The 14,936-nt window shown below is 33.1% G+C and overlaps 1 protein-coding gene across 3 annotated transcripts in view; it reads left to right on the top strand.

Moving 5' to 3' along the window:
* LOC119637973 overlaps nucleotides 1-14,138 on the top strand; it is a 16,140-nt gene extending 2,002 nt beyond the window's left edge. For all 3 annotated transcript variants that reach the window (XM_038034458.1, XM_038034459.1, XM_038034457.1), the window contains 2 exons: nucleotides 3,440-3,616; nucleotides 12,965-14,138. In XM_038034458.1, coding sequence (XP_037890386.1) covers nucleotides 3,440-3,616; nucleotides 12,965-14,056 — 1,269 coding nt within the window. In that variant the 3' untranslated portion in view covers nucleotides 14,057-14,138. The remainder of the gene's footprint in view (nucleotides 1-3,439; nucleotides 3,617-12,964) is intronic.
* Nucleotides 14,139-14,936: the final 798 nt, after the last annotated feature.

Below are 14,936 nucleotides of genomic sequence, written 5' to 3'. Positions count from 1 at the left end.
ATATAACAATATAAATAAAATATATGTTGAAAGTCCGCTTTCCTAATGCAACTCGAGTATAACTAGAAGGAAATTATTGAAAAAAGTAAAAAAAGACTTGAAAAATTCATAACCACAACACCCGCACCTTAAATTAGTATTAAGCCCTCAGGCTATGAATTTTCTGAAATTTTACAGAAAAGCCCAGCATGAGATTAATTAGCTAGTTTGCCCCGCATAAATGCACACAGTTCATACATTGTGCATAAAGATAACTGGCAAAAATCCATTAGTGAAGAAGGAAAAAAGTAAAAATCAAAGCTTAAATAAACAAGGTTTAAATCGAATCCTTTGTTCCGTAAGTTAACAGAATTTTGAAAATTAGCACTTGACAGATAATTATCTGAGGATCTCCTATGAACTATTCAAAACAATAATTTATGACAAAGACATGACGTTAAATCAAAATCTCGACGCTAAACTTTATTGATGAGATTGATGAATCAATGCTTCAATGCAATATAACTTCTTTCTCTAGCTCACTATTTTTTAATTATAATAAGTAAGTAAACATAAAGATATAAATAGAAAAAATGTTTCTGAAAAATATTCAAAAGAAAGCCAACTTCAAAGCCAACCTCGCATGCTAATAGGTATAAATATTCGGCTAAAACCACGTTATTTACCTCAACGATAATACCGATATTGCATTGCATCCATTTTTCATTATCCGTTACGATTCAATAGCGCCAGTACAATTATTTTGTTCCTGAATAAATTATGTAGAGCTTTTAAGTTATGTCAATTTTTTGCCTTATGAAGACAAAGATATACCTTAATTTTAAGCCAATAACTGAATGGTGTATCTCCGCAAGAATTTGTAGAAAACTAACCATCGCATTTTCACTAACCAGCTTTGGGCGACCATCTTCTTCAACATAGGACAATACAAATTATTCTTGATACAATATAATTATGTATATAATTGCATATAATATGGAAACTCCCGCATCGGTTACTCGTTTCGGTTACACAATGTAAGTCAACCTCTTTCATAAAATGGACTAAACTCCAAAATTTATGTATAAGCAAATAGTCCAAAAAGACTCTCAACTTTTATACGCGCTACAGAATGCATAATATTCGTAACATGACACATCCGTTTGAAAATAACTTATTGAAATAAGCGCACGCTGGTACATATATATAACTTTCTTAGCAATCGACTACCATGAAGTGATCCAATTTCTGTACATGTTATGAATATAAATTTTCGGTCCACATCGACAATAAACGAAGTAATTCCCTTTAGTTTTCTTAGGAATTTTTATTGTTATTTAGGCACGCTTAGGCCATGCAATAATATCTGGTGCAGCATTTATCTGTAGAAAAAAAATTTTTTTGATTGCTCCAGCAGTGCGTCCTTGTAGCGAGTTTAAAAATTCACTTCCAATTGAAATTAAAAATTTCGTGGTCAGCTATGTCATCTCAACAGAAAGTCTTTACGGGAAAGAGTGGTGCCATCACATTTATCCACTGGATATATCTTTCCTATATGATGATGTCATTGTGAATCATCTTTTTATGTATATGTAACGCCTTCTTTTAAATTAATTTTTGTATGAAAAAACAACTTCAATTCCCAAAATACGTCGACAAAAATCAATAATTCAGAGTATTTCTGTATACTCCATTAAAAAGAATAGCTCGGTTTGGATGAATTGATGTTTCGAATCCTCGCCTGTATGATCGTTCCTACAACAAGTAGGCTTTTACTGGGGCAAACAGTCTAATTTTCAATAATTCACAGAAGAACTGGTCCATAACAGTAGTTCGACACAAAAATCTACTTAGCAAATTTAGACCAAGTACATACATCAATATTTCGCATCCCACGGCGTACAGGGGCTCCCTTGCAAATTAAGGCTTTGTATTAGAATGAAATATAGTCTCAGATTTTGAAAGCAAAACTATTCCATAATAGTAATTTGACATGAAGAAATTAAGTGTACCAAAAATGAGCCACGTACATTTATTTTCGAACTCCACCCGTTATAAGTTTACCCGTGAAAGGTAAACATTTCTGTGACAACAAAGTCTAATTTTTCGTACTTGGTGGGGAAATTGCTGTTGACGATCAGATTAATTTTTGAACCACTTCAGTCCACGTTTTGGACGCTACTCCACGTAAAAAGTATCATGGGAATTGTACCCTTGCTTAGAAACAAAATATAATTTTTGGTACTATATCACGAAAATTAATGAAGAGTTATATTAAACTATCTGGTGTGGGGTATTTAACGTTACAACAGCATTACCCGGCCATAATGTTTTTACTTGCTGAAATCTTAAAGTTAAGAGAAATTGCTCAAGCAAGTCTCTCAACCGCCCAATTCATTGATTTTCTAGCTTGCCTTAGAAAAAGAAGCGAGAAGGAAAGCATCAGAGTTGAAGTTATTAATGTGTGTTCTCGCAAAAACAAACGGACACTTGAAGATTATTAAGTCGATTATCTTATCCATACAGACCAAAATAGAACGTAATTTATATAATTTCTATGCTTTACAAATGTTTAATAAACTTAATATGTTGGCGGGGGTGAAGGTATGAAAATACATTTTTCTTACCTTATTTTATGTCACTCATACGCTCCGATAACCCTACACATTTATTGCATCATTTCTTGGGAAAAATATTACTAAGTTTAAATTAAAGCCTGACTATTGCGTGTTCGAAATGCGCCCTACTGTATGATTATAGTGCAGTTTTCTCGTTTGCTTTGCTTTCAAAAAAAAACTACTCACTAATCAACTCGAACAGTTGTAGAAAGAAAACGAGATTGTATATTAAATACGTCGATTCAAAAATTTTCCAAAAACAAAGTGAAATATATAAGAGAAAAACCTGAAAATCTATTCGCTTATCTACGCCGGTGAATATTTAAGAAGACATCGAGGAGCGAGAAAAAACCACAGATAAAAAATTAATTGCCTTACACGAATTACAAGTCGTGCGTAATAATTTTAAACATTACGATGTCGACAACAACGACGACGTTCTGCATTTACACATTGCTGGGCTCAATTTGTTCATTACATGGTGTACTCTCGTACGCTTACAATATCTCCAAATGTGTATCAATTTATTAACTTGTCTGCCAGACATCTTTACGCCTTATGCATACATAAACAACGTCAGGATTTGATCTGGAAAAGCGAAAGAAAAAACAACTTATGAGGAAGAAAAAAAAAAAAAAGAATTTGAAATTTATTTATGAAATATTTAAGCAATTGATAAAGCATTTACATGTTGTGTGTGCATTAGTTGAAAGAAAATTTGTTTTTACAAATGTTGTAATATACCTTTAATGTATGGCGCGCGCGTAAATACATATTTATTATTTATACATTATTCTATACACATATACGTATTATATATTTATATTTTGTATTTGTTGCAGATACGGTTCCAATACTTCAATCGTCAACGACGATTGCTAGTGCTGGTAGCAATGCATACACTGCTAACGTTCATGGTTGTCTATACAACAAAAATCACTGTTTCGATGGCAGCAGTCATACATGCGGAAGACAACGTAGACAGCGAACCAGAAATGTTGGAATATGCACCACAATTTGTAAGCAATTTTTTTTTTTCGTTTCTCATTTCATTTCATTTAATTTCTATTTATTTTTTTTGTTTTTGTTTCGCACTTGCTTCTATCGCTTTTCTCCTTTTCGAAAGGGGCTTTCAAGTTAATTAAAAGTGTTGTGTTTACAATTTTCTTCAAATATACAATTCGGGTTAAAAACTATATTTAATTAGCTAAATTTACATTATGAATATTAAAAGACCATTCTTTAAAGGTAGTCATTTACTAAAGACACTATTATTATATACAACATCTAACTGTTGATTGTCTCGTTCATATTAGAAATAATGCTTAAAAAAAGCAATTAACGCAAAATTTTCGGATCAACGCCTCCCTAAATGTTTGAATATTAAAATTAAAATGATATCCAAAGAAAGTGAACCTACTCTTAGAAGCTATTTAAGAGAAAGGATAGAAACTTAAAGCTTTTGATTACGTAAAAGACATGAGTTACCCATTATTTCAAATAATTTTTTTTTAATATTATTGAGTTATCCAAGATCACACAAATATTCGACTTTCACCCTGAAATTTCAAATATATCATTTGAAAATCCTCTAACGACTAACAAACATATAATTTTCGAAATATTCTATAAACGCAAACACTATACCACGGAGTGATGGGCCGCTTTCATCGTTGGGTTTCACAACCAATTTCTAATCTACTAAAACACAAAGTGCTTTTAAAGCCTAATGATTAACTAAACTGCTTGTTTCCATTGGCGCTTATAAAAATCGTCAAAGAGGACTTGTACAACGGACGAACTTTAACGGACGTAATTAATAAAAATAAATTTAAAAAAAAAGATCCGGCTCTTTTATTAAATACAGCATTGCGGCAGTTAACCACGTATTAATCATTGGAATTAAAGAAGATTCTCTGGTCCCGATATTCAATACATTCCTGCAATATAAGCCACGGCTCATGTCGGAAATTTTCTATTATAATAAATATTTAATTCTCTTTTTTTTTGAACCCTCATTTCATATCTTTGTATCCGTTTGTTTTTTGCTTAATAAAGATGACTTGGATCTCGTTCCTTACGAAGACGGTGATTAAAGACAGGCCGCTGTTGCCAAAGCAATAATTTGGTTCTTAAGAGTTAAACAATGTTACAGACCTTTAAGCGCTATTTCGTTTGCCAAAAAATAACTTTTCTGCTATTTTGTAAGACTTAAGATTTTTTCCTCTTTACTCTTTGTGCTCATTGTTAAAACATATTATTTAAGACTATAATTTTCGAATTAAAAAAATGAAATATTTAAAAAAATCAGAAAAAGTCAAGTAGTAAAACGTAGTAGTAATAGGTCGTAATATATTTAATATAAATATGTCTGTCTAAATGGTAAGAATAATTCGAAATATACTTGGAAAAACATAACTTGAAAAAATTGCACTCTGTTCTAAACGCATGCTTTGATGTAACCGTCTTCTCTCTACCTTCTGCTACACAAACTCATAGCCTGTTATACAAGTATGTTCACAAATCCACCTGGAGTTATAATGTCGAAAGTATTAATGAAAAGATAAAACGAAGATTTCACGACAAACATTTTCAAACAATAACAGACTTTCTAATGCCAAACCAAAGCGTCAACTTTACCATAATTTTTAATTGAAGTCCCAAATAACAGGACTAACTGCACGATTATATAATCATATCAAATATAGAAATTATTACTCGCCTTTTCTAATAGATAAAATTGCATTGGGTTTAACGGCTAGGAAAATATTATGGTGCATGATGTAAATTAATTAACTATTTTGAAGACTCTTTTAAGAAATCAAAAGCTAAGAATTAAGTAAAACATTTTTTTTATCAGTTTATCAGTAACCTCTATCTTTGAAACCAAAAGTTAACGAGACCAACGGTTGACTGTTAGGAAGTGGCATATTTTAATATACAACACAAATAAGAAAGTTATATTCGGGTGGGCCTAATCTCGCATACCAACGACCATTAAAAACTTTGCCACCCTATGATTTTATTTAGTGTCATAAAGAAGTGGGTTGGATAAAATTTGTCCGTCACCTTTTACTGCACTAAAAGCAATATTTGTGTCAAGACTGGCACCCGATAAATCTGCGGATAACACAAAAAGTTATCTGGCAACGAAAGTCCCATCAGTCAATCTAAAGCGGATTAATATTTTTAAATTGGCTCTGTCTCAATCTAGAGCGATCCCTTCTTTTAAAATTCTTGCTACGACTGAAAACATTGATATGTTGTTAGGTAAACCACTGTGGCCAGTTCGATCCTTAATTAAAGAATTTATCCCTCGTGATCGTCCCCGTAATACTAAACCAGTAGTCTTGTCGCCTTCAAAAACCTAAATGTTTCTTCAGGCTCACTATCTCTCATTTATCAAAAATTCGTTTTACTTCCCTAAATTCAGTGGACACGGAGTTCTCCTGTTTGGCCTTCACTGAAACTTGGTTAAAGCCGGATCTACATTCGTCGGAACTTTTCCATAATTCGTTTCAAGTTTTCAGAAACGATCGATTGTATCGCAATTGTGGTGATGTTTTAATTGTCATTTCTTCGGCAGTCCCCTCCTATTCATTAGAATTTCCAACTACTCACGACGTTGAATTTATCGTCATTCGAGTGATATTTCCTAATAAACACTTATATGTGTCCTGCTTCTATATTCCCCCAAATTCAGATATCTCTGTATATAAGAAACAGGCCGCCCTCACTTGTGAAGTGGCCCAGCAATCTAAACCTACCGATATAGTCATTGCGTTGGGTGACTTCAATTTGCCTTAAGTCACTTGGTGTAACAGTGACAATTCTGACTGTACTTCAACATCTGATAGAGCTGTTGTGTTCTTTAACGAATTATTTGCTCATAATTTAGTTCAATACAACCGTATTCTTAATTGTAATGGTAAACTACTTCATCTCTGCTTTGCCAATGTCCCTGAAATTTGTGTAAATCGTTGTCCACCTTTTAGTTTACCTGAGCATCCTTATAACCCAGCAATGTGTATTTCCTTTCATCACATGCATGATGGTTCCTTGAATTGTTTTAATGTGCCAAATCAAACTTTTTTAAATAAATTTTATGATTTTCATAAAATCAATATTGTATTGCTAAAACATCGTCTTTCACATATGAGGCTTGATATCTCAACCGGAAGTATTGAAAGCTCATTGTCATGGTTCTACAATACATTAAATCTAGCTATTGCTGCATCCGCTCCGAGCAAGTAATGCCGACCTCGAAGCAAGTTTAATAAGACAATTAAATATAACAAGAACAGAAAAAAACGCTATTCAAAAAATATTCGAAAAGTGGCGCTGCTCTTGACTATTTCGCTATTTCGTTATATAGTGTTATCTCTAAGATTTTGAACCGGTCTTTGAATTTAGGTATTTTCCCTCTGTGTTGGAGGAGTATTTTCTTTATTCCCATTCACAAAAGTGGAAGTAGATAACTTGCTGAGCACTACAGAGGCATAGCCAAGTTGAGTGTCTTGCCCAAATTGTTCGAGCGAATTGTGACTCAGCATTTGGCCTTTGCCGTTAATTCGTATATTTCTCCCCACCGGCTTTCGGAATGTTATATACATCGATTTAAGCGAAGCGTTTGATATGGTTAACCATAACTTACTTATCTTTAAACTCCAAGCCTCTGGCTTCCCTTTCTATTTAGTGAAATGGATAAGCTCTTATCTGCACAATAGATCCTTTAGAGTTTTGTTTAACTTCATCACCTCGGATAAATTTCCCGTTATGTCTGGAATACCTCAAGGCAGCCACTTAAGTCCTACTTTATTTAGGTTATACTTTAATGATCTCCCATCGGCGGCTAATTCCAGCCAGATCCTAGTGTACGCTGATGATGTGAAATTGTTTTCTTCCTTCTCTGTAGAATCGCAATCACATCAGCCTCAAATTGATTTGAATAATTTGGTTGCATGGTGCTCTTTGAATCTTCTGAAAGTAAATCTAAATAAATGTAAGAAGCTTTCTTTGTCAAGAAGAAAGTCATCCATTACTCAGTATTTCATTGATTCGCATAGGTTGGAGGACGTCGTTCTATTTGACCATAGATTACGTTTTAACTTGCACATTGAGCTCTCGTTAAGCGAAGGTAGGTCCGTGCTTGGTTTTATTAAGAGGTGGTCTAAAGAGCTTGATGATCCTTACATTACGAAAAGGCTGTACATGTGTTTGGTTAAACCTATACTTGAGTATGCCTCTGTTGTGTGGTCTCCTTCATATAGGTAGCATGTAGATTCAATAGAATCTGCTCAAAAGCAATTCTTGCTTTTTGCCTTTAGGAATTTGGGTTGGGATCCGATTGTCTCTCTTCCCCCCCATGAAAATAAGTTGCTTCTGTTGTCCTTACCGTCGCTCGAGAAACGTAGACTTGTTCTTGGTGTTTCCTTCGTAATCAAAGTAATAAATGGTGCTATTGACTCGCCTGCATTGCTTGGTGAAATAAGCTTTAATGTCCCCAACCGCTTCTCTAGGCACTTTATCTTGGTTAAGCTTAGTCAATGTATATATAATTATGAGCTGTTTAACCCGCTCAGAGTTGTTTGCAAGAACCTAAATGACGTCTATCACTTATTCTCATTATCGGACTCCTTAAAGTCCATTAAAGCAACATTGCTTAATGCGCTTAATTTACCTATGTCGTAACTAGCTTTAACGTTAAAATGTCACGATGAGTCGAAAATTAATTGTTGTTAACTGTTATCGGTTGCCAAGCTTATGCATGGTTGGGATGGCTTAGGGGTTCATTTGCAATTTAGTCCTGCACCGGTTGTAAGTGTGGCTCTATGCAGGTTGTGCACATTCTTTTCTTTTTTTTTTCTTTCTTATTTGTTTTATTGTACTTATACTAAGTTTTAATATTAATTAAATTAAGATTTACTTTAAAAGTCAATTAAACTCGACTATCAAAATTTTTAGTTGAGTTTCTTGTATAAGTGGAATAAATAAATAAATAAATAAAAGGTATTGTTAAAAAATATTAATCTACCAGGTCGTGGCGACCATTTTACGTTACATTACATTAGAATTAACATACTTAGCTTTTCGTATTCTACTCTCCATATCGATGGTATAAATAAAAAAAAATTAATCCAAATCCCTCAAAAAAGTGAAGACCACAAAATTTAGTCGCCTGTAACTTTGTGTGCGCATGGCCGATTTTTGCTCATACATAGTAGGGATTTTCATAAAATAAATGTGAAAAATTTCAGGCTTGTATATTTTATGATTTGTGAGCAACAACCCACAACTTTTTGTTTCAAAAAACGGAGTTTCGTTCAGTTTACGCCTCACTGCGGGCTTGTACAATTTGACTCGTTTTCAATAAAAACAACATCGATCTCACAGACGAACAGACATGGCTTTATTAATTCAGAATTTCATGCTGCTCAAGCGCGTATGTACTTTATAGCGTCTCTGAAGTTTCCTTTTGGGTACTGCAAACATCGTGACAAAATGAGTACATCCCCCATTCTTCAGTGGTGGGTATAAAAAAAAAAAAATAATATTTTATAACTCAGAGTATTTGCGTTGACTTTGCGCAAGTACGGTGTCCCGTTAAGATGTTTTACTCCTTTTACATCTGAAAATGCTCAAAGCCGCTTAAATAACAGCAACAGTAATGACAACAACCGCTTATCAAACTTTCAATATCCGCTAATTACAGTAAAATTACAGCGCACCACGTTATTTGTGTAACGTAGTTCCATTGACTATAATGTTGCACTCATATGTACACATGCATGTTTGCTGAAACAACATTAATTTATTATACACGTTTGGAAACGAAAATTTATTAATTAAATTTTTATGTTTTATTAATCATATAAGTATCCATTTCGTCGGTCAATCTGTTAACCTTTCGTTGTCTATTTTCGGTAAAAATGACGACATTTCGTAAAAGAAAATATTTGTAATAATATGAAAAGAAAAACCGTCAAGCAATCACTTATAAAAGATTAATTGAATAGAGCCCAGCTTATGATTCAAACATAACTATGGCAAAAACAATAATAGCATGAAATATTTGACGATTTTTATACACCCTCGGAACATAATAATAAAATCATTTTTCAATTATGTTTGTAACATTTAGAAAAAGCCATTAGAGAACCCATAAAGTAGCCGTGTTCGACCGTCCATCCCTTTTTGTTGGTGTTTGTTTGTTGAACATTTAAAATCGTAAAGCTTCCAGAAGGAAAATTGGATAATGCGTTCGCGCACTCGTCGCACAAGATGAACAAGTCAAATTTGACAGCAGACATGATCAATCCCCACAATGACGACACATTAAGAACAAAAAAAAAAAAAATTAAATAAAAAAAAACATCTCAAAGGAAGATTTAAAAATATTATTAAGAGTAAAAGAAACTAATGCTGATTTTCATACAAATAAATAAAGAGATCATCCATCAATTTATTATCGACTGAGACGTCCATAGCAATTAATAATGTATACATTATAGTTTGTGATTTTTCATTTATTCAATTAAAGTAGTAGATATCCAAGATTCGCTTTATGGCGAATATAATTTTCTTATCTGTTTTGTTTTTTTTTTCTTTTTTGGTTCGTTCTATTGCTTAGCTCACAAGATTGTTCAATTAAGCGGTGACAAGTAGCAGAAACCAAATTTGGAGCATTTATCTGGTCAAGTATGTAGTCCAGATATGCGTGCATGCATTTATATATATTTATACACACAATTGTGCTTACATACGTACAAAAGTGTGAATGAGAATGTGGGTATAATTGCAATTTCCAAAAAACAAATAAAGTAGTGTGGAGGCGACATGCAATTGCCGTCTATAGTGAAAATTGTCAGTTTATGCACATATGTAGTAATCGGTTAGAAAACAATTTCATTTAATTGATTGATATCATAACAAATTATCTTCTTAAATGCTTGGAACTTTAAACGTCCATCTTAGGAAATCAAGCTTTAAGCTTTAAGACATGATAAAATCAAGGATATATTGCCGTAAAAGACACCATATAAAAATTATACAAGCTTTCGCCGCAAACATGACGTACCAATTTTTCAATTCGATTTGTTCGTGTGTCTATGATTACAACATAAACTGTACATTGATTTAATAATTTAATAAAAGAGAAAAAGGAAACCCCAGACCAAAACACGCAGCCTCCGAAGTAAAGTGAAAAAAAAAACTTTAAAAGTTGCATTTATAGACAGACAAAACTGTCTCATGATACCAATTAATATGATTTGATTAGAAAAAAAGAAAAAATAGGTGTCAATTGACAATCACTTATTTACGCACATTTATATGCATCGCCACGCAACATACAGACTCACTCAAAAACACACACACACACACACACACACACACACACACACTGGTTTCATTTGAATACCCAAGCACATTAGTGTGCACATATACAAATGTACCAATACATCGAACGTACGTAATGTGTAATGCATATCTGTATATATTGCATATATGTATGTATTTATATATGCATGTATATATAAATATATATATATATGTATGTATGTATACACGTATGTATATACATTTATTAAAAGAAACACTATGCATACTTCTCTCTTCAGCAGTTATGTGTGATATGGGTGTGTACATGATAATTGGCAACATTAATTTGAAAGTCAGTAAATAGTTACGTATGCACACACGGCGCATTTATTTGTAAATAGATACACAATAGATATATATGAGCAGACATCAATTTGAAATTTTAGCTTCAGGTTCACACAGCGATAATCATTTGCTGTTGAAACGTATTCAATTTATCTTTGCTAAGTACAAAATCCCAACATAACAACGAAATTTTTCTTTAAAAATGTGTGAAGGAAGAAAATTAATTTCGACACATCACTATTAATTAAATACTGAAAAGTTGTCAGCCCGCAGTTTAACTTTAAAATATCGATTTTTTTTGTTTGAATCAATAACGGAAACAAATAAGACTTTATGTGAATGCACCCACCAAACAGTAGCTCTATACTCTCTACAGAGTAAGCGAACACATTTTTCTTCTCTGCAAAATTTTAAAATTATATACTATGAATCCACGTTTAGAGCATGCCAAGGCTTCTATCGCATGCACCGACCGCGTAAATTATCAGCAGTGACACTAAAACAAATGAAAATTTTGTCATAGTAAAATTCAAACCGTCCATGGGTCCTTCGATTCATCTGTATGTCGCCTATTATTAAGATAACTATCGTCGCAAAAATGGAGAAAGAAATTTGAAACTTGACTTATGTCTATGACCTATAGATGTGACTCACTTACCAATGCGTCTCCAATAGATCCAAAACGAGAAATGCTATATTTAAATGATGACCTCAATAATTTACAAACTATTTTCTAACTGTTATAAATATTGTTACACATTGATCTAAAACTTCGCATCAATATTTAACAAATCTCTCGTAATGTTTGATGCAAAAGCAGTCACATTCGAGCAATGGAAAAAAAAGAGCGGTAAAAATGCAACTTTCGCGCGCGACTGTACGCGTTTTCCCTTCTTTCTCTCGTCTGTCCTCTTGTTTGTACTTCTACTATGAGCTTTTTGAATTCCTTACATCACCACAAAACCGGAATCAGAGTTTAAAACTCTCACTGACGATCACAAGATGGTAACAAATGCAAAACTGTATTCGCTTGACATTTAAACGTCAATATTCAGCACCTCAGATCAATAGTTTAACCTCTTAAAGCATTTTCCATACAAGTGTAGGGGCGAACAGACAATAAGAGAGTCTCGACGGATATCAGCTCTGAAGGGAAATTACAAATTAAAAATATTCATATCAAGTGTAACTCTCTCGCATCGCATGATCATTTCCAAAAGACTCGTCATTTTGATTAAGCTAAACAGCTTTCTCAAAATATCAGAAAATATATTCTCATGTAAGCCACACAAAATAGGTCTCAGTTTACCATATGAAATATCAAACAATGAAAATTTTCTGTCGTAATAAAGAAAAGTATTTTTCCCATTGCATTAATTAAAATGTCCGCTTCGATTACCTTGGCCCAATAAATGTTCGATAGAATTCGATTCAGTATAAACAGAAAAGTCAGACAATCAACTAATAAACTATTTTAGAGCAGCGTGTGGATTTTGTGTAAACAGATTGCAGACAATGAGTTGTTGCGATTTTCTAGGTGTGGTTAGACACATGCTGAGCAAGTGCGTTAATAATTTATTTAAAAACAATTTGATCTCAAGTCAGTCACACGAAAAAAGTTCAACCAAAAATTACTACGTATTATGTAAGAAGTAATAATAACCAGTTTTAATTTTTTTTCTTTTTTTTCGATATATTATTAGGAACACCATCCTCAATATGCCTTCAGCTATGGTGTCAAAGATTTAAATACTGGTGATGTTAAATCACAATGGGAATCGAGAGAAGGCGATACAATAAAAGGTCATTACAGCGTTTTAGAGCCGGATGGTTCCATACGTACAGTTTCCTATACAGCTGATGCTAAAAATGGTTTCAATGCTATTGTTAAAACGGTGGGAGCAAGCTCTCATCCGGTTACCGATACACCTCATAACCCAAATAGCAAAAATGATGATACCTCGCAGTCCAAAATTAATCCTTATAGTAAAAATCAAGAACATATTGTCCTGTCTTCGGATATTAATCATGTTAAGCAACCTATTGAAGATATTTCTCTTTCACATCCGAAAATACCAAATTTAATAGAATTTAAACCGCATGCACGTATTAAGCAAATTCCAATGGAAATGGTACCACACATGTCAAAAGAACCAGAAAACGAAAACTTAAATCTCCAACCTGAATCTATCTCAGTGCCATATAATAGCCAAGATAACGATTGGAAAGCTGTAATAAGTGATAGTTTTAATAATTATCCATCAAAGCATTCCTTGAAACCAATTTACTATCAAGCTGAAGATTATTTGGCAAACAGCAATATGCAACATCACACTGAAAGGGTTTCAGACAAATCCTCTTCCAAAAACAATGGCTTACATACGAAGTTTGTAGCTTCTAAACCTCTACAACCCCGTCCCAATCCTTCATATCTTGATGCTAGTTTAAATTCGATACCGGTGTATCATCATTACGGAAAAAATACGTTGACGACCACTGCTGGTCTCAAGCATTATTCAACCTTGCCCCACACACATAAGCACTTCCAAAAAAAACCTCACAACGAGTATTCTTCGTACTTTCAACGTCACAATAAGAAGCCACGTAAGTTGAAATCATCATCCTCAACAGGACCTATCGCCTTTCCCGAAAACCGAGAAGAAAGCGAACAGGACGCAGCTTCGGCGAGCTTGGTGCAATCAATGATAAAAAAAGATAACAAACACATGGCTCCGATGTATGCTCGCCACTACGTTGGCGGTAAAAAATTTACTTACCGTAAGCATAGAAATTAAATTCTCCATTCCATTGGATGTCGTATATACAACAAACACCAAACACAGGGTTTGTGCTGCATACTCTCTATCCTCCAGCTGTGTACTTTTACTTAAAATATTTATATTTCATTTATGTTCATTAAATATTACTTAAATGGTTGAAATGTATTTCACTTTTTCAAATAAAGTTCAAAAAATTTAGATCTAAAAAATGATATTTACTCGAAGAAAACAAAAACTTATGTCGTCATTTGTTCCGTATGAAAGAGAACAAATATGTCAAATATTATGAAATGTCGTCCGGACTGCACACACAATGCGGAACGCAATCGATTACTTAAGTGTTTCTTTTTCCCAAAATAAAAGAGAGAGTCGTAAGAAGGAATTAAAATTTAATCGAAATGATTAATTAATTGTTCCGAGAAGTGCAAAAGCTGAACCCAATCGAATCCTCAGAATATATCTGTTAAAATTTAATAGAGAATTATGAAAACAAGAAATAAAAAAAATAAAAAAAAATAAAAACAGTTGCATTCAAACGAATGAATTTAAACGACGTTGTTCTCTTACAAATTTGAATATTAACTACTCTAGATCGCTAACACAGCTAATACAGTTCTTTACCCGTTTCTGTTGTAAGGTATGAAAAATGATATCTTTCCATAACAACGGAGAAAGGAGGGACCAAACTTACCATAGTAAATTTCTCAATATAATCGATTCAAATTTCTCTTTTACATAAATTGTCATTAGATCTTCTTGTGTTTTTATGGATCACATCCAACATAAATTTTCTCCTTTCAGTTAGAATATTAAAATATTATTTTCCACCGATTTTTATTGCGAAATATTAAAAATCGGAACTTTTCTTCTTACAATGACTTTTTTTAAATGTAGC

The sequence above is a fragment of the Glossina fuscipes genome, unplaced genomic scaffold, assembly GCF_014805625.2.
Source record: "Glossina fuscipes isolate IAEA_lab_2018 unplaced genomic scaffold, Yale_Gfus_2 61, whole genome shotgun sequence".
In the NCBI taxonomy this organism is placed as follows: domain Eukaryota; kingdom Metazoa; phylum Arthropoda; class Insecta; order Diptera; family Glossinidae; genus Glossina; species Glossina fuscipes.
Note: the sequence above shows the minus strand (reverse complement) of the source record. Positions and strands in the feature narration are given on the sequence as shown.